This window comes from Anabrus simplex, chromosome 1 (genome assembly GCF_040414725.1).
Source record: "Anabrus simplex isolate iqAnaSimp1 chromosome 1, ASM4041472v1, whole genome shotgun sequence".
Classification (NCBI taxonomy): Eukaryota; Metazoa; Arthropoda; class Insecta; order Orthoptera; family Tettigoniidae; genus Anabrus; species Anabrus simplex.
Window position 1 is genome coordinate 441,304,568 of NC_090265.1, and position 27,207 is coordinate 441,331,774.

A 27,207-nucleotide genomic window follows, 5' to 3' on the forward strand; every position below is an offset into this window, starting at 1 on the left:
GTTTGTTCTTTGTTAAATTTCTTTGTCATTTTTTTGGGGTTGACAGTATAACCCTTCTCTTTCCGCTTGTTTTGAATTTAGCCAATCCCGAATTTCTTTAATTAATTTTTAACCAATAATGTGTGTCTTCTCCGATATGGATATGTTGCTTGACCCTAGCCAATAAAGTTGAGGGGGGTGTGGGTTCTCATTCATGAAACGTCTCTAATTTTCCGCGAGGATATATAAACTGCTGATTTTCTTGTCTCCTGGCCACTTCAGTAACATCTTTCTTTGTGTGATTATGTAGCAGGGGGCGGGAAGCGCCTCTTTCTTCGGGCGGCAGTTCATCCATCAGGTAATGGCCTTTTAATAACTTCTTGGCTTGCTAGCTCAGCAGTTTAACCCTCGGGGCAGGTTCGAAACTTTTATCATGTAACGTTCCTTTAAAATGTAAAAGACGCTTGGTATAAAATTCCGTCTCTTTAACTACAAATCGGGATAGAGAGTGCCTAACCCTCTCGAGCTCCCTCTCATATTGTTTTTGTGGCGACTACGTTTTCACAACCGTTTTTCTTCATTTCATAATGTAATAAAGTTTTCCTATCGTGTCACCTCCGTAGTATGGGATTAGCCCTTGCATAAGCGGCCTAGAGCCAAATAGGTTTTAAAAAAAAGGTATATTAGGAGTGCAAGTTACGCCTCCACTCATGTTGGTATTTTGGGAGCCATGTAATTATCCTATTTCTTTACTTAATAGGCCTCAGTAGGTTGGGTGTTTTTACCCCTGTTCTTGTGTGCCTGGAAGGCAGCTTGAAAGTCGAGTTTGGTGTGGCCGTTGCATTGGCTTGAACTTTGAGAGCGGGCTGCTCTTTCTTAAATTTGGTTTGTGTGTGCCTCGAGCAGGCTTAACTGGTAATTGGGAGCTAGTGCCCCTTGGCATGATTGGGGTTTTCTGCCCCTTTGTTGAACTTTCTTCATAAGTAAAGTTGAGCTCATTGCTCAGGGATTGTGAATCTGGGGCTCGAAGCCCAAAATACATTAATAGACTGTAATTGTACATTCTTAACTTGTTGATATACAACTGTGTTCCTGTTATACTTGTTATTTCTTGATCTCGAAAAGAAAATATAACCTTTGTTAAATTTTAAATTAATTTTAATTTCGTAAGTTGAGACCTATTCATCCCAGCACCTTCTTTCACCTCTAACTACCACGGATAACTCCGTAACACCAACTATTACGATTCAGTCGTAATAATTACGAATCACCCATCATAATTACGCCTTTAAAAATGACACACCACAAATTACGATATTTTGTTGATTTAAAAATCTAAGTGTGTGAGGTGTTCAAAAGGATACACAAGGAATGCCATTACAGCTTGAATTCTCAGAATATTCTTTTCAGATTTGTCAGTAAACATTTATACCTCTGCCCTTTCCTGTCCCTCGTTTAAGGATATTTCGAATTTTCACGCGCCAAACGCAATGTGTGCTTCCAGTACCAGAAAAATAGCCACCTGTGAAGTGGTATATCTTGCAGAGATGTCACATGATCAGTCTTCCATGCAAGTATTTGAGTTCTTTTGTCTTTGTTTTGGCAGAAAAGTGTTGACAAACTCCGTTTCATTGTGAATACTGTGTGTGTGACTGTTGAAGAATTATTTATTGCAATTTTTTGTTGCCAAATTTACGTAATATTGCTCTTCTAGGATATGCTAATCATGTGTTATGAATTGCGAAAAGTTTGAAATAAACAATGAAGCGATTTCTTGTGCAGAAAAATACGTGTGGTGACGTTGCCGTGACTAGGGACGCTAGTAAGGATTCAAAAATAGTTCAAAAATTTAGGGAGGAATACTCGAAAGATGGCCCTGTTTACTGCGTTCCTCAATCTCCTTCACACGTGTTTTGTAGTGTGTGTAATAGCGATTTTTCAGTTGCGTATGGTGGATGGGACGACTGTCGTAAACACATGGCTAGCGAAATACATACGGATACAGTCAAGCTGAGGGACACAAATAAGAATTTAACCATTTTTGCTAAATCTTCCGAAGATGAAAGCTTGGTAACAAACGTGAAGTTGTTGTTTACGACTTTTCTTGTTGAACACAACTTGCATTTAACCTGCAGTGACCATCTGGGATGTTTGTTCAAGAAAATGTTTTCCGATTCGAAAATAGCTTCAAAGTACGGTTGTGCGATAACAAGAACGGAAACGCTAGTTAAAACTTTGGCTTCTACAGTTGAGGGAAAGCTAACAGATTTAATGTTTATATGCCAGCCTTTGAATATGTTACATCTGGTTGAAATGTATGTTGTTCATTGATATTTCAGTGATATGTAAGTTACTGAGATCTTGGGGCGGGTTGCCCCATGGTGCCCTTACAGCTGCATTACTAATTGCCTTTCTTGAAAGTTGGCATCTCTGTTACATTCAGACATGTAACTATTCATGGCTGAGAATCTACTGTATTTTTTGGCGTTAAGATATTCTAAATAGCATATAGAGAAGCTGCATCCTGTCTGCCCGACCTAACTAGCCGGGCAGTGGGTGCAAGTCAATTTGTATACTCCAGAATTTGAGAATTGAGATCTGGTGTTGATTTGTTGCACAAAATACTTGACCTGTCAGCAATCTTCATTTCATCCAGCTGAAATGAAATGAAAAAAATGAAATGGCGTATGGCTTTTAGTGCCGGGAGTGTCCGAAGACAAGTTCGGCTCGCCAGGTGCAGGTCTTTCTATTCGACACCCGTAGGTGACCTGCGCGTCGTGATGAGGATGAAATGATGATGAAGACAGCACATACACCCAGCCCCCGTGCCATTGGAATTAACCACTTAAGGTTAAAATCCCCGACCCAGCCGGGAATCGAACCCGGGACCCTCTGAACCGAAGGCCAGTACGCTGACCGTTCAGTCAACGAGTCGGACATCCAGCTAACATGATATGATACTTGATATGGATCATGGCACCATTGGTGATGACAGAGCTGAGATACGTTTGTCGTCATCAGTGATTCGCTGGCTGTGAAGACATTGTTTTTTGGGCCAAACAACTTGGGCATTGTGGAGTTGCAAAACATATATTTTGTCTTCCTACAGCTGATCCTTAGTAAGTTTTTCTCCAATGATCTAACAGCATTTGTTAACTAATAAACAATATATCTCAGTTAAATTTTGTAATTAAAGTAATGGGAAACAGAGGAGTATTTCCACTCTATCAGCCAATTCTTAGAGTTTAAGTTCATTTAAGAGGACAGTGCAAGTGGTTGCAATGACTTTAAGAAAGTTTGTATGTAGTTTATCATTAGCTACTTGCTATGTAAAGTGAACTGAATTTTTATGGAATTACAGAACAGTACAAGTTAGTCACCACGAGCAGTAAGTCTTATCATCCATCCAGTTTTACTTCTGATTATTTTTCTCTCTCTTTTTTTTCAGTTCAGTCCCCAGAAATTACGAATGGTGTGAGCGCTGCAGTTAGTCATGGTGAAGATCATCGTTCAGAGGCACATTCCGTTATAGGAATATCATTGGTTCTCGGATTTGTGTTCATGTTGCTTGTAGATCAATGCTCAGCTTCCAGGGCAAGAGGTATGTGTATTTTTTTAATGTTAAGTAGTTGAATACCACCGAGCCTCCGTGGTTCAGGCGGCAGTGTGCCGGCTTCTCACTGCTGGGTTCTGTGGTTCAAATCCCGGTCACTTCATGTGAGATTTCTGCTGGACAAAGCGGAGGCGGGGAAGGTTTTTCTACAGGTACTCAGGTTTTCCCTGTCATCTTTTATTCCAACAACACTCTCCATTACCATTTCATCTGTCATTCGTTAATGATTGCCCCAGAGGAGTGTGACAGGTTTCAGCAGCCGCACAGTTCCTATCCTCCCCGCTAGCTGGGGGCTTCATTCGTTCCATTCCTGACCTGGTCGAATGACTGGAAACAGGCTGTGGATTTTCATAATTGAATACCAAAGAAAACTCCATTCTTGTTCATGTCACTTATGATCTTAAATTCATCACACGTGCACTTCAGTTGATTGAATCAGAACATCTCATCTTTGACATATGTCATTGATTAGATTAAAGGCATCTTATAATTTGATTGTGATCTTTTTTGCTTTCTGATTAACATTTGATAACTTGAATCATCATCTTTTTTCATTCTCTTTTTTTAATCACATGGTTTGCTTGAGCTACAGTATGTTGTCATGAATATCATCCAACAGAAATGCAATATTTTTTCAGTCAATCAGTCATTTCATTCCAGTATTCTGCTTGCTTTGAAACACTTCTTTAGTATTATTCACTTATGTTAAAACTTGAATACTGTCCATGATTTTGCATTGTCTTTGGCTTGTTAACTATACTGTGCATGTAATATTATTGAAATGAAGAAATGATACTCTCTGTAATTTGGATTACACTTAAAATTACAGGTACCATGCATCTTCTTTTCATGCTCCCTTTATTTGACTCTGTCAGGTAGGGCAATGAATCTGTTTGTTCTTCTACCACTCCTCTCGGAATACTCTCAGCACAACAACTCTTCACTCCTTTCTCCACTTTATCAATCTTCTCCTTGGCCTATCTCTTGGTCTTCCATTAGAGCAGTCCTCTTCGTTTCCATCCTTCTGACATGGCCATACCATGTTATGTTGTTGTTTGACATCAGTCCATAGACTAGTTTGATGCAGCTCTCCATGCCACCCTATCCTGTGCTAACCTTTTCATTTCTATGTAACTACCACATCCTACGTCTGCTCTAATCTGCTTGTCATATTCATACCTTGGTCTACCCCTACCGTTCTTACCACCTACACTTCCTTCAAAAACCAACTGAACAAGTCCTGGGTGTCTTAAGATGTGTCCTATCATTCTATCTCTTCTTCTCGTCAAATTTAGCCAAATCGATCTCCTCTCACCAATTCGATTCAGGATCTCTTCATTTGTGATTCGATCTATCCATCTCGCCTTCAGCATTCTTCTGTAACACCACATTTAAAAAAGCTTCTATTCTCTTTCTTTCTGAGCTAGTTATCGTCCATGTTTCACTTCCATACAATGCCACGCTCCACATGAAAGTCTTCAAAAACATCTTTCTAATTCCTATATTAATGTTTGAAGTAAGCAAATTTCTTTTCTTAAGAAAGCTCTTCCTTGCTTGAGCTAATCTGCATTTTATGTCCTCCTTACTTCTGCCATCATTAGTTATTTTACTACCCAAGAAACAATATTCATATACTTCCTTTAAGACTTCATTTCCTAATTTAATATTTCCTGCATCACCTGTCTTCGTTCGACTGCATTCCATTACTTTTTTTTTGGACTTATTTATTTTCATCTTGTACTCCTTACCCAAGACTTCGTCCATACCATTCAGCAGCTTCTCGAGATCTTCTACAGTCTCAGATAAAATAACAATATCATCGGCAAATCTCAAGGTTTTGATTTCCTATCCTTGGACTGTGATTCCCTGTGATTACTGTAATAACCAGTAACTGCGGAGAGAGCCCACATTATTGAATAAATAACTGAATGAATGAATGGATAGGGTAATGAATGACTGAATGTTCTCATCTTACAGCTTTGGAACACCAGAAGCTGAGGAAGAAACATTCCATCCATTGGACCCTGACCCATTACATGCAATTTAACAATAATTACATTATGGAGTACTCACAACAACGACAATACAATGATACTAATACTATACTAATTACCACTATCGACAGATTCTTAACTAACCAATTAATAACTCTAACATCTATCCATAATCTGCTCTACCTGCATTACGGGATCTTGTAAATTTCTTCTATATAAATTTCTAATTACAATTAATAACTTACTGAGTTTACTAGGCTTAAACCATTCTTTGCTTATCATCCCAATAATTCTATAGTCATTCTCATCCTCACTTATATGTTCTTTGCTATTCAGGAATTTCCTTCTAACTGCTAGGATTTTTTTACAAGATTTCAACATGTGAAATTCTCCTCTTTGTTCACCACAAAAGACACCTTACTGTATCCTTCCCCATAATACATCCCTTATTCTTATAAATTCCCATCATTCAATATATCAAACCTCAGGTTTCTCTTCTATTTACATTCAGAATATTTATGCTCATACTCTGCCTTATCCAATTGAACTCTGAGAGAGTTGCCCTGCTTCTACATTCGGATACCAACCACTGTCTTTGAATATCCCAAAGTCATATAATAATTAGTTTAATTGTTGATACCTGCAACCTCTCGAGGTCCTTCTCCCAATAACTTCTGAATCCCAACCTGTCTAGTATACTTTTAACTTTAGTTAGCCAGTACTCTCCCTGAATATTTTCTCTCCAATATTAATATGCAATCTGCAGAAGCTTGCTACCCTCTCTTCTTTTCAATCTTAACAAATATTACAAAATTCTCTTAAGAATATCTACTAGAATACTTTCTTTACATATTAATCTTACTCCACAGTTTGCTGTACAATTTGGTAACCCCATTATAATTTTACAAAACTTGCTTATTACCTGATTCAGCATCTCGCACTCTTTCTGTACTCCCCGTAGTAATTTGCAGAACCCATGGACTAATCTCCAAATCTACATATTTTAAAAGAAAACCACACAGACTTAAAACTTGGGAACATCCTGATTGGACAAAAGGGGAATGGCAGCTAGACCATGTATGGTGTACCATTTCATTGCCCAGTTTGCGTCATGAACGGCAGTTACATCGCTGACATTTGCCATGCATCGCAGTAGAATGATGAAAATTATATGATAAAAGAGTATATTACAAGGAAAATATGCCGACATAACGAATCAAATGAGCCGTGAAGTACAATTATGACCATCAGACCTAAAGAATCCATGCAGCCGTGAGTAAAAAAAAAAAAAATTGTATTATCCCGAGCTGAAAAGACATTCACTTAAAAGGAGAAGTCAACATCGGAACGAAATATCAGACAAGATTCAATACAAGAAGAGAAGAGATTATAGTTGGAGAAGAGAATTGCTATTAATACAATTACGACTATATATGAAACGTAAAGAAAATTTTGCAAAATCTCAAATACGAATGGGAAATATTGGACATGAAAGAAGAGTAAGGAAGGAAGGACACATCACTCAGTAGAAGTCGCCAAGTCAAGCTTGAAACTGTTGATCAGAAGCCCTTATATAAATGTTAGAGGTCGCCAGCTAGCAATTTTAAAGTTAATGATAAGCAGAAAACATTTCAATTACCGTATAAAATATTGTATCTTCAAAAATTATTTGCTAGGGAGATAGAGAATATACCCAAGAGTATTCAGTTCCTAATTGAAGTATGCATCTAATGCCGTCCTTCATTATGTTTTTGACGCATGTAATCATCGGAGATTCCATGGCAGAGTAAATCAAGAAAATGGGATCGCAATCTGGAGGTACCCTGACTAGCCGTACTGCACGCCCGAGGCCCAAGTCCAGTAACCAGTAATGACGTGCACTTGAACGCGAGATGCTGGCCAAAGAAGAAGTTCCAGGATGAAATCCAACCCAGCGGGTTAGCAAAAGCAAGATAAGTGAAGTTCCATGTAGCTATTTTACGTAGTTAAATTATTAGATTTGAATTAATAATAGTGTGTGTTTAAGTTGAAATATGTGTACAGCTAGGTCAATGTCGTGGTCTTCGAGATATAAACTCCATGGATAGTGTCTGAAAAATAATCCATATAATCATGTGCGAATATGGATCTAGGTAGTCTTTGATAACACAAATTTCTACTCCATGTATAGGAATGTTTGTTCGCTTGAAGAAAGCTTTGAAAATCAGTATTTTCAACGTTGTGATGGAGATATATATTTCATAGTGCAAATCAACCATAATGCAATGTAGAAAGAAGTAAGATCGTACTCTAGGACATAGGAACATGACATAACGTTTAATCGTCACCAAACGTGAGTAACAAAGCCTGAGATTTTAATACATGCCTTTATTACAGGAGATGTATAATTGTTTGTGTTATTTAATATCGTAATCCTATAACATGCTATTACATTATGTTTAATGGAGTAGACGTACATTGCGCTACTCGTAGAGCAACGAATGATTAAGTGAATGAAATTGTTGATATGGTCAATGACATGATGATATTGTGGGCAAGAATACTGGTCGGATATATGGAAATATATAAAGTAGGAGGGATTATGTTAGGTATGGTGCGCATACGGCGAAATACGAGTTTATATGAGTAATTGGTGATATTTATGAAGCGTAATGCTGATGTTAGGTTAAAGTTGTTATTCTTGCCATGTGAGATATACGGTAGCGTATCATGTTGGGTTAAATGGAATATGAATACGACTGTATGAGCTTATTTAACCTTCAGGCTGTTTATGGTGTATGATCATCGAGATTATATCCTAGAAGTAACGCATTTATGGTTGAAACTTAATATTTTCCTAAAGGAATTTTACATGTTAGGCTATCTCCAAGTTGATTTCCTGTCAAAGTCATGATTGGAAGTAGGAAATGTCTTCATAATTTAGATAACTACCGTCCGTAAATAGGTAACCGTCATATACAATTTTCTTCGAAATTTTTTGCGGATTGATGATTGTTTTTGAATCAAGGTATATCAATACCATGAGAATGACTTGCTTGTTGACACACAAAATCCTACACATTTACAAGGAATATTATGAATAAATAAGTTTACTTAGTAGACATAATACTTACCTTTAAGTTGATTTTCGTTATGTTAGTGAATGGCAATTTTAAGCCATGTTAAGTGGAACTCGCTCATGTTGCTTATGTTAAAAAAACAACTTGAGAAAACCAAAACCAAAGATATTTAACCGATATCTTGAGAAAATCAAGGACAGTTAACTGATATTTAAGTAATATTTTGAAGATATTTTAATAGTTTTTCAAGATGTTTCAAAGACTCTAAATGACATTTGAATGATATGAAATTGACATTCTTGATATTTACTAGTATTTAAATAATTCTTCAAGATGATCCATCAATTCTAAATGATATTTGAAAGATACTTAAATGATAAATAATAATATTTTTCAATGACAATGTAAATAATATTTAAAGAAATATCTACTATATTTTAATTAGGGATCGGAATTCACTGAATACGATTGGACATGTAAATAATTTTGTAACTTCATTCCAAGTACAATCATTTATTTTTAAATTTTTTTTTCAATAAACTAGGTGATAAAGATTTTGATTGGAATTCTTGTTATATATTTATTCACTTCATAATTTGAAGAGGTTTTTGTAGGAATACGTACATGTTGAACAGTGAATGAGTCCAAGGTTATTCTTAGTTATTGACTACAGTTGAGCGGAGATGGTTTGCGAATGAACTTAGAAAAGAAGCTGTACATTTTCCTTAGTTGAGTCCACGTTAAAAAGAAAAAGGATTTTTTTGTTTATCACAATCTTTATCCCTGATAGGTATCGTGTACCGAATTGATATATATGGCTGACATCAAAACATGAAAAGTAAGTGGTATTTGATTGAATGAGTAAAAGTAGGTGGAGGCGAAGGAGTACTTATGTCGGATGGGATGAAATATTCGAATGATAGGTCAAGTCTGGATATTTATATTATCAGGTTGCAGAGTTAGGATGATGCACCCATGTCTCATTCCCATCTGCATGATGACTTGATGATTATGGGGATTCAGTACATTTATTTGACCGCCCAACCTGAGATAATGGATTATTGGCCGGAGTATTTGAGGTAGATGTGAGTAAAGGCACGATACCAATAATGTACCCCCGCAAGGTGCAATAGACAAATTCATCCACAAGGAAATCCACAATGTCAAAGTTCTAAGAGGAACGGACACTGGTTCAGATCATTATTTAATTAAAATCAAGATTAAATTTACTCCATTGCCTTTGGGAGTGGCGAACCCATCGTAATGAAAGCCTGTATGATAAGTATACTGAAGCCTCAGAAAATGCTAGGGCGTTCCCCACAAGCGACATGCAGTTCTTGTGATGCTGGGAGAAATGTGACAAATGGGCGACTAGCAACCAAATACATTAATGTAGTGACACTAACGGGGAAAGTGGATGAAATTGTAGATTTTATGGTTGAAAAAGACATAGAATTGCTGGGAATCAGTGAGACCAAATGGAAAGGAAAAAGTGAGAGGTAACTAAAGAAAGGATACACCTTATACTATAGTGGCAGAAGATAAGCCAAAAATGGTGTAGGTGTCATAATTAGGAAAGACCTAATGGAATACCTAGAATTGGTGGAAAACATAAATGACAGGTTGATTAAGGTCAGATTGAGACTTGGAACTGGTGTTACAGATATAATTCAAGGGTATGCTGCACAAACAGGAAATGCAGATACGGATCTAGAGGAATACCTTGAATATCTGAAAGGCCGTATACAGGACAAACGAGTTGTGATCATAGGAGACGTGAATGCCCAAGTAGGTCAGAAAAGATGATGAAGAGATTATGGAACCATTTGGATATGGGAAGAGAAGCAATGCTGGAGATAATTTGGTAGACTTTTGTAGAAAAAATGATCTGATCATTAGTAACACTTGGTTTTTGAAAGAAAAACAGAAGATAGAGTTGGGATAACAAAATCACAACTCTGATAGATTACATTTTGGTCGAGAAATGTAAGAGGAAAATGTTGGTAGATATAACAGCCCTCCCAAGTGAATCTTTTGAAGGAGATCAGAGTTGTGATAGCTAAGTTAAAGATGGGGAAAGATACAAAAGATGACTGAGGTTAGTCAGAGAAAGCTAAGGGTGTGGAAATTGCTGAAAAAAGGAAATAAATGGTTCCATACACACATTAAAACAAGTATACCTAAGGAAGAAATCGGAAGGGTTGAAGAAGAATGGCCGTACTTTAAAACAGTCATGGTGGAGTCTGCAGGAAAGACCTGTGGATGAGTATCAGGAAGGAAGAAAGATCGAAAACCGCTCTGGTGGAATGACAGGGTAAGATATACAGTTAAACGGAAGAAACAAGCTTGGAAAAGATGGCTGAGAAACAGAACAACAACAGAATGCAAAACAGAATACAGACACTGCAAGAAGGAGTGCTCCAAGGTGGTTCAAGAAGGGAGAAAGAAATGCTGGCACAAATTCACTGAATCTCTTCAAGAAGTTACAACCTGAAGCAAAAAGATCTTACTCCAGTGGGTAAAAAAGAATAACAACCCAGCTGAAGGTACTAACGTCATTAAAAATGAACAGGAGGAAGTGATGACACAGAAGCAGGATATATTGCAGAGGTGGGGAAAATACTTTGAACAGCTTTACAATGTGCAAAATACCTCGGTACAAGGAGAAATCAAAGGACCAGATATAGTACAGATGGAAGATAAGGAAAAACGAGGTTTTCATGGCAGAGATTGAGTGGGCCACTAAAAGAATGAAACGAGGCAAGGCAGCTGGAATTGACGAGGTCACCATAGAAATGATAATACCAGCAGGAGCAATTGGACTACAGTGGTTGTATACTCTTCAGAGTGATATGGAGAGAAAAGAATGTTCCAAAAGAGTGGACGAAAGGGGTCATTATACCATTTTTCAAGAAAGGAGACTGGAAACAATGTGAAACTAACAGAGGAGCGACACTCATACCTCATTAGTTGAATCTTGGATAAATGAATGAGTAGAAGGAAAATTTGCAAAACACCAGTACAGATTTAGAAGAGGAAGGTCCACATTTGTCCCAATATTTACATTGCGTCAAATGATGGAAAGGAATTGGGAATATGGAAGGGACATGGTAGTAACGTTTCTAGATATTGAAAAGGCATATGACAGTGTCCCATGGAATTTGGTATGGAAAACATTGGCAGAGGCACAGGTTGATAATGGAGCAATGCAGATGGTTATAGCATTGTATCAAAATTGCAAAAGCTGTGTTGTGGGTCCAACTGAATGGTTCAGAGTTGAGACAGGCTTAAGACAGGGAAGTGTATTGTCTCCCTTACTCTTCATTATCATCGATATAATTCTATGTAATATCAAGGAGAAGATGATGGGCGAGAAAGTAAAGTCTATGCTCTTTGCTGATGACATTGTAGTTTGGGGAGATAATGAAGAGGAAGTACAGACACAAGTTTATTTATGGAATGAGGGGATAAGAAATTTTGTAATGAAGATTAGTACTGTAAAAAGCAAGACTTTGATCATGACGAGAGGTAACAGAAAATCCGGGGGAGTGATAAAAATAGGAAATGAACCTCTTGAAGTAGTGAACATTTTTAAATATTTGGGCTGCATGATGCCACAAATGGAAATTTGGATGGAGAAATTGCTTTAAGAATACAGCAGTCTGCAAGTTTCTACCAGTGTGCGAGGGACATTGTACAGAACAAAGATGTGCCAATGAAGTGCAAGAAGGTTTTATACTCATCCTATTACAAACCTGTACTGACCTATGCATCAGCAGCCTGGACGTTGACTAAGTGGAACCAAAGTAAGATACAAGAGCTGAAATGAGGTCCTTGGGGAGCATACACAAGAGGAGATAGAATACGAAATGAGGAAATACGGAGAAGCGTGGGAGTGTGTAAACTTCAAGAAGAGATTCATATTGCAAAACTAAAATGGTTTGGACACATGATGAGAATGCCAGGAGAGAGAATACCAAAGAGAACATTCGTGGATACAGAGACTGCAAAGAGGCCTAGGGGTCGGCCTAGAATGAGATGGGGGCTCTGTTGTGGACAGTATTGCAAATAGAGGGGTTGATAGCAATAAAGTACTAGAAGAGAAGTGGTGTAAAGATCAGTGTTGGTACATTACCCTACCCAGAGAGAATCTGGAAAAGGGAATGGATGATTAGGAGGATTAAATTTACTCCATTAAGAAGAAAAGGATACAATAGAGTTGTAGAGAAAATGACATTCGACCCTCATTAGTTAATCCATAATGCCCAGTATCGGCAAAGAACAGGAACTACAAGACTAACAGACAATTTAGATGACCTAATACCAATTCTTGAACAGAATGCAGACAATCTAGCTCCATTAAATGCCTGGTGGATCTATGATTGAGATAGAATGCATGAAGAAAGACATGAAGCTTGGTTGAAATTTCAAGTCCACAAAACAAAAGAAAACACCACTAACCTCAAGTATGTCAGAAAAGAATTCACCCAAACTATTAGAAGAATTAAGAGAAAATATCAAAGATTTAATAAACTGTATTGAGGAAAATTATTACAGAACCAATGCTACAGATTATGATAAAGCCATTGGAAAACAATTGCCAAAATACAACCCTCCCACATTATTGTTGAAAAATGAAGATTGAAAATAGCGCATAACAATAAGGAAAATGCAGAAATCATGGCAGAAGCATTTAAGAAGCTCTTGAATGATGAACCTGAAAAGCTCTTATTGATATGCAGAAAATATAAACCCACCTACAGCAAAATAAGTTGAAACAGTGCTCAAGGAAATGAACTACGAAGCGTGTGGAGAAGACCAGGTTTTTGCAGAGATGTGGAAATACGCCAGCAATGAGACTCAAGACATCCCTGCATATGATATTACAAAAGATTTGTATATCAGAAAAATTCTCAGAGCAGTGGACAACTGCTGTAATTAATCCAATTCATAAGAAAGGTGAAAGAAGTAATCCAGATAACTATAGAGGTATTTCCATCCTTGACTGCATGTATAAGATTTTCTCTAAGATACTATATAATCAGATGAATACCAACAAAGCTTCAGACCTTGGAGAAGCTGCTCTGAACAAAAAATAACTTTGAAGCTAGTCATGGCATATTACAGAAAACGAAACAACCCCCTTTCAGTAATGTTTATAGATTTCAAGAAAGCTTACGACTCCATCCACAGACCATCACTATTAAAAATTTTAAGACATTTCAGACTTCACCTAGTGCTAATCAAATTGATTGAACTTAATCTAACTATTACAGTTTCTAAAATTGAGTTCAGAGGAGAACATTCTGAACCATTCTTGGTAATAACTGGTTTAAGACAGGGAGACAGATTGTCACCTCTTCTTTTTGCCTTTGCACTAGAGTGCTTTATGAGGGAATGGTAGAAGAACGACAAAAAATATAAAAATTGTAACCCAGAAGGATAACATACATTTGAACTGTCTAGGATTTGCTGATGATCTAGCTCTTCTGGCCAATGATATTCAGGAAACAAAACAACAAATAAAATCTTTACAGGAAATAGCTCAAAATATTGGTTTGAAAATTTCATTTAAAAAAAAAAACAGAAATTAAGCTAACTCAGCTTCCGCTTACAAACAAAATTAAGCTGGGAGACCAAGAAATAAAAATTGTAGAAAAATTTAATTAGGTGAAATAATCACATATAACATGAACGTGAAACCAGCATGGCAAAATAGAATAGATAAACTGGTTACAGCACAGCATGTTACCAAGAATACATATAATAAGTCTCTCTCAATAGCAACCAAATTAAAACACTGCAAAACAGTCACCCAGCCACAAATTACATATTCATGTGTAACATTATTCAAAACAACAATCACAGTTGCAATAGATAGAGTACGGTACTCAAGTTAGAAAGGAGAATAATGAGAACCTGTTTAAATAAAAATTATCAAGTAAAAGGAGTCTGGAGACCAGCTTCCATTGAAACAGTTTATAAAGAAATAGAACCTGTGACTAGTACAATGAAAAAGAAATGCATATCATTCTTATGACATCTAATATGGTCACCACAAAATAGAATCAGTAGAAAAATTATGGAAAGGTGAGAGTAAGAATAATATTCAATGGATCACAGAACTTAGACATGAGAGAGTTGCATTATTACAATAGAAGATATAAAATAGAAAACAAATACACTCACGATGTTGCAAGATAAATACACTAGACTGCAGATGAAAATCAACAAGCAGAGAATAGAAAGAGTAATTTCAGAAGCAGAAAGAAAATTACGTTCAGTAAGGATCAAACAGTATTGGGCTGACAAAAAGAAGAAAAACCTCCATAAACCTGACTAAAGTAGTCCTGTGTTAACTAAAAAATTAAAAAAAAATAAAAAATAAATATACATACACAAATAAGGTAAAATGTATAATACAGAAATAATTAATCTCGAATGTACAGCTTCGGCAACCAGTCCACTGCACTTTGGTGTCATTTTATGCAGAGCCTCTAATCCAGTTCTCAGCAATATTGTCGTAGGTCTGATATCCTAATTATGGTAAAATCTTCAATAATCATATTTAATATAATACATAAAATAATAGGAGTTATGATGATCTATAAATTGTGTTAATTATTAATGTTTTGTTTCCCTGGATGCATAACGTCCATATACTTACCCTGCTTATATATTATCATGCTCAGTTTATGATGAATAAGGTGCTGGTGGACAGGATTTTTAAAGACTTGTGACATAGCAATGGATGTATTAACACACAGTCTTCGAATATGGCACCAAGAAACATCACCAATAGGTCATTGGTGTGAAACGTGTATTTATTCTTTGCAGATTTTTTTAAAAAAGGAGCAAATTTTTTTTAGGGAATAAAAAAAATTGCAAGTCCGAGGATAGAAAAAACAGGACGATTGAAGAGAACAGTATATGTATCGTAGTGACAATAAAGTTGTTATTCAAAGAAGTAAACGTGTTCTCGTGTGATATTTTTCTTTCGTAAGAATAAAAGAAAAATCGCATATTGAGAACGATAAATTGGCGACCGCGACAGGACTTTTGAAACTCAGTGAAGAAGATTGATGAGATGATCGTGGTGATTGTACGGAAGGTGCTGGCATCCTGGCATCCCGAGGTTTACCGATGACTGGAAGCAAGGCGGAGTTACAAGAGAGGCTGCTCTAGGATTTGATAGAAAACGAGGAGAACCCAGGCAGTTTCGACTTCAAAGTCACCTCGGAGAAGGAAACCAACGTCTGGATAAGCATTATTCTTGCACAACTACTTTGATCGAGCCCCATCTAAAAACATCTAAACCCAATCTGAAAAACTTGATGGGAAAACCAAGGCCCAGTCTCAAGAAATAAAGGGCCAAATCAATTTCTGGGTCAAAGATCTGAAAGAAGATATTTCAAAAATTAATGAGAAAATCAGCAGCGTAGAATTAGATGTAGATAAAGTACAGCTAGACCTCGTTATACGCAATAGTTACGTTCCGCGGAATTGCCGCGCATACCGAATTTGCGTAAATCGAGAGTCATTTTATATGTAAAATATAGGGTTAGGTTTCCGTTTACTCACATATTAAGTTTTAAATAGCAGAAATTCGTAGTATTTTTTACAAAAAAATAACCATTATCATGTCTCTGAAACGCATTTTAATGCGAATTTTATACACTTAAAAATGTAACACTGAAACACACAATAATAAACTAAACTCTGCATACAAGCTCTTGGCTTTAGCTTGAATGACAGCTCCAGAGAGAGGCATGTGTTTAGTTGTGATGCTCAATACAATCCATGCATTCCATCGCTTCCGAGCGAGATTTGGACACACTAGTCACACGTAAGTTAGTAGAAGATTGAGCAGTCTTTTGAATTGATTCCGCACGGTCACGAATAGTTCTCACATTGGATTCACAAAGTCCCAAAGCACGCTGAATGTCAACAATACGCTCACCTTTCTCATAGCGATCCAAAAATTATAACTTTGTTTCTAACGAATACGACTTTGGTACACGCTTCTTTCCTTCGACTGGCGCACTTTCTTCCCTTTTACCCGGCGTTTTAAATACGAAACCTGTCAAGTGCAACTTCACAGCTCTACTGACCGGAGCTGACGATTCACGTCTCGATAAAAACGACAGAAGATGCGCGTAGATATACGCTTGCCGCGTTTAACCTTGGCGCGCGACGTAGTGTACGGTATGTAGAGTTCGGCATGCATGTGTGTACCCACCTTAAGGCATTGCAGCTTCCACGTACTCTTAACAGATGGCAGCAATAGACTTCAAACCAAAATCGCGTATATGCGAAATCGCGGATAACGAATCCGCATATAACGGGGTTTACCCGTAGTAAGTGATATGCACACCTTGTAAAACAAAGTCGAGGAGAAGTTTGGAGAAATTGAGTGGGAATCCAACAGTTTTGAAACCGAAGTAGGCTAGAAATTTACGATGTTTGCATCCAAGGTTAATAGAAAAAATTTAACCTTGGAGGAAAAAAATTCTGTAGGCAGTGGTCAACCTAGCAGAAGTATGGACCTCCACCTTGGGATACCAGTCGATCCCAGAGCAATCAAAGACATCCTACTGGAATTTAATGGGAGACTCGGAGTATCCTAAAGCATTTCTAAAGACATCAGAGTCTCTACTGGGTAGGACAAATATACCTATGGAAATATATGTGCAAATTGTCAGCCAGCAGCTAAAAGCGTTGGCAGGGACTTGGTGGCAGAACATTAAAGGGCTCAACCTTGACTGGGAGGAATTTAAGAATTCGTACAGAGATTTGACTCGGAGTCTGTCCAGACTTCGGTGCAAAGAAAGTTCCTAACTGAAGCTCAACTCAGTGGAATGAGAGTAGGAGCTTTCGTAATTAAATAACTCCCGCTCTTTAAGACAGTGCACGAAAGGGAAAATATTGATACGAGCGTCCCTTATATAATTGAACTGCCACATAAGGTTCGATCGCTTGTTAAGGTGGCACAACCAAAAACCTTTGAAGAGCTCTGTCACATCGTAGCAAAATTAGACGAAGAAACAAGTTACCATACCTAAAAAACTTCAACCTCAACAGCAGAGGAACCCCGGAAATGCTACCAATGTGGGCAGACCAGGCATTTTAAAGGCCAATGCCCGGAAAACTAGCTCGGGACCGTACGAGTTGGGGTAAGGAGGGTTCCGGAAGAATGAAGCAGCCCCAGATACATGACACCTGGCTAGAAGGTAAACATATTGGTCAAATCTGTAGTGATGAACCTAATCCACCCCACCCAGCTATTAACTTGACGATTGATAAGCCTTCAATCGCTCTCCTTGACACTCAAGCTTCACACTTGTTTGTAAAGCATGAATGTGGCAAAATTATTAAAACCTATTCGTCCTGCTAAGGTGGCAACAGTCGGGGGGCAACTCATCACATGCATTATCAGATTGAGGGTTGTACCTTTTTTCAATTGATACCTGATTGGGATACGACTTCTTAGTTAAATATGGGGTAGTGATAGATTATACAGCCAATGAAATATTCTTTGGTAATAGAAACAGAATTAGGTTGGCATGGGTTGAAAATAAAGCCTTTGAATCGGAAACTTTAGAAACCAATGTATTGACCGAACTAAAAAGAGGACTGTTGAGGGTGGAAGTGAAGGAAGACCTTGAGAAGTTGCTGAATAAGTTTCCCGAGGTCATTACTGATAGAATCGGATTTACCGCAACGGTAAAACATAAAATAATTTGTTAGGATAATGCCTGAGTTAAACAAAGGCCCTACCCACTTAACCCAGATAAATAAAATGTATAGAAAAAAAAGTCAAGGAAATGGAGAACCAAGGATTGATTGAACCTTCAGTATCAAGATGAGCTTCTCCAATAGTACTACCTAAGAAGAAAAATGGTGATTACTGACTGTGGGGACTTACGTCAGGTAAACAACAAGACTATATCAGATGCCTATCCCATGCTGGATCTTTGCCATCTGATAAAGCTCTGATTTGAATTCTGACTACTGGCGAGTAGAACTCGAAGAAGAGTCTCGACCGATGACTGCTTTTTCCAACCCAAGAGGACTCTGTCAATTGAGTCATGCCATTTGGTCTTACGAATGCTCCAGCCACCTTTATGCATCTGATGGACGAAGTCTTGTCCAGATACTCAGGAGAATTCTGCCAGGTCTATCTGGACAACATCCTCGTGTATAGCAAGACGTTTTCGGACCATTTGGAACACCTATCTAGAAATTTAGAGAGGTTGATGATTCATGGACTTATCTGCCAAATCAAGAAGTGTCAGTTCGCATCTAACTCAGTTGAGTACCTAGGTCATATATTGACGAACAAGGGCTTGGAGAGACAAACTGAGAAGAATAGGGCCGTTCAGGAACAGGAAAGGCCTCGTAAGAAATGCCATTTACGTCGAATTTTTGGCCACTGTGGGTGGTACAGTAGCTTTCTACCACAGTTTGAAACGAAAGCTGGTCTACTAACTGACCTCCTCAATAAAAACATACCATTTATTTGGACCCATAGGGAAGAAACAGCCTTCCAGAAGCTAAAAAGATCTATTTGTGACGCTCCAAGTCTAGCTTATCGGGATACAAGCCAGGAGTTCTGCTTGCAGACAGATGCGAGTGACATTGGTCTTGGGGCTGTACTGTTTCACGAGAGAGGAGGAGGAGGCAGCAAGGATATAATTGAGTATGTCGGTAGGAATCTTTTTGCTCCCGAGAGAAACTATTGTACAGCTGAGAAGGAGGCATTAGCAGTTGTATGGGCTGTCAAAAAGTTCAGAGGTTATCTAAAAGGAAGGAAATTCAGACTCTTTACAGACAACTCTTCACTTCAGTTGTTGAACCAAGTTTCTGGAGCTAAGTCCAAACTGATGCAATTGGCCTTGATCCTTGATGATTTTTACTTCGAAATTTGTCATGTTCCTGGTGTAACCAATCAAGCTGCGGACAGTCTATCAAGAAATCCTTAGAACGGACAGAAATTGGCCACAAATTTATTAGAGAGAGAGAGATTCCTGGGCCAACTAAGAGGTCTCAAACTGACCCTGTGCTCCGTGCTATCTCGCGATGAAATAATGAGATCGATTTAAATTTAATAAGGAAATGGCAGACTGAGGACATGCCCTGTAACATAATGGCATCCTGGATCGGCAAATGCAGCACTAATTGTCGATCTGTCCCAGTTCAGTTTAAGATGTGCTACAAGAACTTCCGACTCGAAGATGGCATACTTGTCTGGATCTTCTCCAGTCGTCATCATCATTCCGAAGTCACAAACCGCGAGGATTTTGAATAAATACCATGTTAATCCAGAAGCCGGTCATCCTGGTCAAGAGGAAACTATTCTTTGATTCGGCAACATTTCTTTGGGTACACATGCGTCAGGAAATCAAGAACTATGTTCAAGCCTGTGCAATCTGTGCTTGCACTTAGGCAAACAACCAGAAGGCGAGTTCCAGCATGAGAGGACGCCGACCACATCAACCATGGGAGGTCCTCGCCCTTGATCGTATGGAACCCTACCCTAGGACTTCTCGGGGAAAAACGGGGATCTTCGTGGTGACTGATCTATTCATCAGATGGGTGGAAGCATTCGCCATCCCCGAAGCTACATTGGGGCATATTGTACAACTCTTACCGATGGAAGACTTCAGTCAGTATGGGTATCCTCAATGTCTACTCACGGACAATGGCAGTCAATTCACGTCGAGGCAGTAGATGCAGACTTTGTCGGAGTGGAGAATTGAACACTGGATGACACCGATCTACCATCCACAGGTGAATCCCACAGAACGGAAAAACCAGGAGCTAAAGATGTTTCGGATTCACTTGTTCGGCAGAGAACATACCAAGTGGGACCAACACCTACATAGTCCCTTCTGGCAATCAGCGGGTTAATTGCGTCACTGGTTTCTCACCTGCAGAATTTTTCCTTGGACATCCAATCAAGAGAATTGGCGACTGGAACTTCATCCATGGACAAAGAGAGGAACCGAAGGATCCTGATACATGGCATGTACAGAACCAGCAGTAGATTCAATAGGCACACCGCCAAGCCGAAGTGCGTTCAAGGAGAGAAGCCGAGAACAACGGTGCACCGGAGGAAAGGCACTTCAGACCTGGAACACTAGTTGTTCGTCGAAACCATCCCCTTAGCAACAAGCTTCCCAAGTTTCACGCTGGGATGGCTCCAAAGTGGCTCAGACCTTTCGAGGTGGATAAAAAGTTGGGAAATGGTGTGTATCTCCTGAAAACTACACCGCCGATGAAGGTGTATGCGTTGGAATTGAAGCAGTTACCTCGACCCTTACAAGAAGGCGGAGAGCCCGTAGAGTGGACACTCTCTAAGGGGCCCAAGAAGAATGCGCACTCCAGTGAGGATCAACACACACCGATACTTACCTTGGAGGATAAGAGAGATGAAGACATAGATATCAGGACACCTAGATATAATTTAAGACCTAGAGAGAGGAAGGTCCAGGATAGATATTGAAGTTTTTAGGGGGGATAATTGTTGTAGGTCCGATATCCTAATTGTGGTAAAACCTTCAATAATCGTACTTAATATAATAGATAAAATAATAGGAGTTACGGTGATCTATAAATTCTGTTAATATATTGTTTTGTGTCCCTGGATGTATAACGTCCATATACTTATCTATCTATCTATCTACTTATCTTGCTTATATATTAGCATGCTCATTTTACGATGAATGAGGTACCAGTGGACAGGATTTTTAAAGACTTGCAACATAGCAATGGACGTATTAACACACAGACTTCCAATATAGCGCCAAGAAACATCACCAATAGGTCATAGGTGTGAAACATGTATATATTCTTCGTAGATTGTTTAAAAAAAGAGCGATTGTTTTTCAGGGAATAAAAAAGATTGCAATTGTGAAGATAGAAAAAAAAAAGGACGATTGAAGAGAACAGTGTATGTATCGTAGTGACAATAAAGTTGTTATACAAAGAAGTAAATGTGTTCTCGTGTGATATTTTTCTTTCATAAGAATAAAAGAAAAATCGCATATTGAGAATTATAATATGAAGCAGTGTCTGCCTCTGAGCACCACATTCATGTGCAGCACATTCATGATGTTCCCACATTTTACTTATATATTGACACCTGCTGTGGTGTGTTCTAATCTGGTTAAGTTTCTACCACTCATGTTGAGGAAGATAGAAACCTGGCACTTTCTTCATTGGGTCCTTGATTAGTAAGGCATAGGTGGATAGACATTGTTCCCAACTCTGTCTCCTTTGTGCTATTACACAGAATGTTTCAAGAGCATGGGTTCTGGGATTTTAACTGCATCCCTGGCAGCTGTATGGCATTGTATATGATTGAGTTTCTGTGTGCTAGGATCTTCTTGAGCAACTGGGATTTTGCTGCTTTTCTCATCAGATCTGGAAGAACAACGTTTGTTAGAACAGGCAGCTGCTGAATAGGTGGGGACCTCACTGTACCACTAACAACTCTCATGGCTTCATTGAGCTGCATATCAGTCTTTGTTGAATGCACATTATTTTCCCGCACACCAAAGAAAGTGAAGTAGTGTGATGAGTGTTTGCATTAGTGATGGCATAATCAAATACAGAATAATAGTATATTCAATTATATCATTTTATTTGATTATTCAATTGTTTTCCCACTATTCATTGGAAACTCCATTCAAATGAACAAGGAAATTGAGTAGTGAATGCTTTCAAAATAATCAAATGAAAAATGATCTAAATGTTGTCATCAACTCATCAATCTCGTCACAGGGAAATCAAAATTACCTTATCTCCATTCCATTACAGGAAGTGTGTAGGAGGGAGGTTTGGTCTTGGATAAGCCTTCCAAAAATAGTACAAACTCATGATCCGCACATGTGAATGAGTCATATACTGATGCTTGCTTGTTGTTTAAAGGGCCTAACATCTAAGGTCATCAGCCCGAGTCATATACAGTACTTAAAAATGCATAGATTAATATATTGCATCTCACGATTACACAAAGCGCAATGGTAATATTGACTACTTGGCTCACCAAATTTATGTAGTCATAAATTAAAATTTGCCAGAATTTTAGCTAAATGGCAAAGTTTCTAGTCACTGTCTTTGAAATTTTGTCGCTAAGTGACATCAGAAACACTCCAGATTAATGGAGTTGGCAACACTGATGATGATGATGATGAGGAAGTACAAATGGGCAACCATCCTCTTGATACTAATCAGAGGGAAATATTGAAGATATCTGACACTTTAAAAAATGAAGGTATCAGCCATAGAAAGATAAGAGCCACAAAAGGCATGAAATTTAAAGACTCCCTAGGCCTCAGAAACCAAATACCTTCAGGATCGGAAATAAACAATAGTTGGCTAAGGAAGGTCAGTTAGGATAGACGAAAGTGAGGAACCTGGCACAAGCGAGTAGAAGCAATGTCAGGACTCGGCTAAGGGCCCTGTTGTTGCCAACCTGCACTTAAATCAATCAGTCACTACTGATGTGCATTTAGAACAGCCAGTTAGGTGGCAGATTGCCTATCAGTTGTGTATCTAGTTTTTTCTTAAATAATCTAAGAGCCCCTGGGGCCCCTTTTAGATGCCTCTTACACAGTCAGGAGATGCTAAGGATGTCATTCTACCTCCCCAACCCACAGAGGAAAAAAATGGTTGGTGAATGAGACACAGAGCTGTATAATAATAATAATAATAATAATAATAATAAAAGGCATTACAAATCCCGGGCACCAGGTCGTCATTCAATAAGGATTGAAAAAAATGAAGGAAAAGGTAGTGGAGGTGGTGATAGAAATAGAAATAACTCTAATATACTTATGTAAATGACACAAATATAATCCTGCGATTCTCCTTTACTATCAAAATAGAATCTCTTTTGCTATTAAATTGATTTTAACAGAGCTGTTATGGTAAAGTGAGATAGAACGTACTCTCATGGAATTTATGTCTGCACGTTGACAGCATACAAAGCTCCTAGGCATGTGCATGGACACAAAAGGTATGATAAGGATGTGTTGTAAGTATGGGTTGTTTCTTATCATATTTTTTAGATAAGTAGATAATGTTTAGGCTTAAAGTTATTAATCCTTAAATATGTCAGACTAATATACAAAGGAAATGTAAAATTTGATGTTGACGACAGTATTCACTTTGCTATTTGATTTTGCAATTTACAAGTTTCTTTGACCAGTATCAAAATTTAAGTATGCAACAATTGGCTCGTTTCATAAATGTGTAAACAGAGTGACAGGCCTTATTTAGTTCAGAGTCCTGTGCTGTCTTCACATTTTGTGGTAAGCTGTTGTAGTGTATAAAATCACAATGCCTGTGGCCTATTGCTATTACTACCGTGCCATGTTTTATTTTTCAGAAGGCTAGACGCCAGTATTTTAGCTTTGTGAGTACTAGAAAAATTACCTGGCTCCTAGATTTAAAAAAAAAAAACATTTTTCATGGCCTGATGATAATAATTGAAGGGTACAAGAGAAAACTGATGAATATCACAAAAAACTTGAAATGAGGTGACTGAATTTCAAAGTTTGAAAATCTGTAACTTGTATATTATATTTACCACAGCAACTTTATATTTTACAGAGAGTTTAATTATTATGTTATATAGCTGTTAGATGGAAGATTATGTAACAATGCTAAGTTGTAGAGTTTTTGTCTTTGAAAGTTGTTGCATATTGCACATTAACACTTGGTCACACGTGCAAAAATTATAACGAAGTTACATGGGTAGTGGGGATTCCCTCACCTTATATAAAATGTTAATTTCATGTTCTTTTAGAAGCTTTGTCTTATCTTTTCTTGATAAATGTCACAGTGTTATCATTGTTTTATATTGGTCCTACTCTATTTTTGCTGTTAATTACAGTATAAGAGAGAAACTATATAAGTCTTATCTAATTTTCTTGCTGGTGGTCTGGCATAAACTGTGACATCGTTACACGCATTGGTGGTGTTTCCCCACCATTGTGATTTTTACTGCAAGTAGGCTTCCGTTAATCTGCATGTCGTTTCCATGGCATGAAAAAGTTCTTTTATGCGTTGTTGCTTTTTCTAATCAACATAAAACAATAATTCCACCTAATTGATACCTTTCTTTTATTTTGCCTTTGGCAATTTATAAAATCATTAAGAATAACAGGACTTGTTTCGATTGCTTTGCGATCATCATCAGCTGCATACACAAAAGCTTAGTTAAAACAGCATAAAGCAATCGCGTAGTTAAATCTTTGTTGACTTGAAAACAAATGTTAGTAAAGGATGTATGGATTGGAGGGGGGGGAGGTAGAGGTAGTGTGCAATGTGGGGGGGGGGTATGGTTGTTACAGGGATGTTAAACGTAAAAATGAATTTAAAATACTGTCTATGAGCTAAAATGTCTTTGGTGTCATCTAAGCTTTTGTGTATGCAACTGATGATGATTGCAAAGTGATCGAAACATGTCCTGTTATTCTTAATGATTTTATAAATTGCCAAAGGCAAAATAAAAGAAAGGTATCGATTAGATGGAAATATTTTCTTATATTGATGAGATTACATTATCGATACGGCAATGAAGTGGATAGTTTGTTGCTCTTTCTCGAAGTCCATGGTCTACCAAACAATGAATGAACACTAATAAAGCAGAGAACACAACAACACTAACACTGTTACACATGCAGGCGGTGAATCCCTGCTCCAGACAATGAAAAAATTAATCCACTCATACAGAGATCCCGCAGCATAGTAACTACGTTCCCACCCTGCGCAAATTGTATGCGCACAGGGTGTCCTAAAGTGCCAAGGCTCCACATGTCACACAACTGCTGAAATAGCAATTTTAACATTATCTGCATTGACCTTGTCCATTTCAATGTTCACACACGAGTCTCTACTCAAATCATGCCTCTGGGGCACGTTCACTACAAAGACGTTAGTGTGAGTCAACTTCCCTAGTGTGTATTTAAGTTGTGACCTTACATTTTTGGCGTCGTCGTGAGCTACGTCGTTATTTTACTACCCAAGTAACAATATGAGTAGGAGTGGACCTCACTGTACCAGTAACAACTCTCATGGTTTCATTGAGCTGTACGTCAGTCTTGCTCGAATGTACGCTGTTCTCCCACACAGGAGTACTCACCAGCCGAGTATACTAGACAAAGTGAAGCAGTGCGAAGAGTGTTTGCATCTGCACCCCAGTTGCTGCCCGCTAGTTTATGCAGTAGATTTACTCTTGTACTCAGCTTCTTTGACAGATTCGAGCAAGGCTGTTTGAACGACAAGGACCGATCCGGTGTGACACCCAGATATTTTGGGAAGAAGTTGTGGGAGACTTCTGTTCCGTTAAAAAGCACATGTAGCTTCCGATTAGCTTTCATGTTATGCAAGTGGAATGCTGTTACTTCCGTTTTACTAGGATTTGGTTGAAGTCTCCATTTGTGAAGATAGTCGCACATGATAGCTAGGTCCTCTGTAAGTACATCCTCACAGTGTGCCAAATCCGTACTCTGAGTAATTAAAGCTAGATCATCTGCAAACTGTATCTTCTTTGAAGTTGTTCTTGGCAGGTCATGGATGTATGTAAAGATTGAATAGAAAGGGAGATAAAACTGACCCTTGGGGTAAACCATTATTTAGAGATCTCCACCTGCTTCTTTCACCATTCAGAAATACAGCAAGTCGACGGTTGGATAACATGTTGTTTAGTAAGCATGCTAGCTTTTGACAAGGGACGACTTGAACAAACTTGAGCAACAGTCCCTTCCTCCAGACCGTGTCATAGGCTGATGTAAGGTCGACAAAAGCTGCAGCAGTCTTCAGTCTTTTCTGGAATCCTGCTTCGATCTCTGTTGTCAGCGTTAACACCTGATCGCAACAACTACGATTCTTTCTGAAACCCCCTTGCTCAACTGGGATGACTCTTTCTATTGCTTCCTGGATACGGTTAAGTATCATTTTTTCAAGCATCTTGTAGATTACGCTAAGGAGTGAAATTGGCCGATAATGTGAAGCATCAGTTCCTTCCTTTCCTGGTTTCAGGACTGCAATTACTTTGGCTTGTTTTAACAACTTAGGTAATTTACCAGTTCGTAGAATTTCATTGAATAAGTTGACTAGCCATTGTTTTGTACCAGGGCCTATAGCCTTTCATCCAGACCAGCAGCTTTATTTATCTTTATTTTGGATAGAGCCTTGTCCAGTTCTTCAGTACTGAAGTCACAGGAATACTCCGGATGGAATGTCATCTGTGATCTTCTCGTTCTTAGTTGCTTCTTGACACTCCTTGCGTGTACCTTGTCCATCTTCGCTCTAGAGATTTGTGTCAGTCTGGAGGCAATGGTGTTTGGGTTCATTGGCAAACTTCTGCGTTTCATTGTAGGGTCACTACCAAGTTTTCTTATGAGGTTCCAGGCTTTACGACTAGAGTGTGTGAAGTCCATCTCTGCTGTAGTTCTGTGCCACTTCTCTCTCCTAGATTTATTTAGAGCCCTTAGCAACTCATCAGCTGTTGTTTTATTAGGAGAGTTCTGATATTCGGTGTAGAGCTGAT

At 38.2% G+C, this 27,207-nt stretch overlaps 1 protein-coding gene across 2 annotated transcripts in view; it reads left to right on the forward strand.

Annotated features, from left to right (window-relative positions):
* The window catches only part of Zip102B (Zinc/iron regulated transporter-related protein 102B), a 166,972-nt gene that overhangs the window by 16,167 nt on the left and 123,598 nt on the right, over positions 1-27,207 (forward strand). For both annotated transcript variants that reach the window (XR_010858473.2, XM_067135183.2), the window contains exon 3: positions 3,428-3,580. Coding sequence is in view for 1 of the 2 variants with exons in the window: in XM_067135183.2 (XP_066991284.2) it covers positions 3,428-3,580 (153 nt within the window). In the remaining variant the exon portion in view is untranslated. The remainder of the gene's footprint in view (positions 1-3,427; positions 3,581-27,207) is intronic.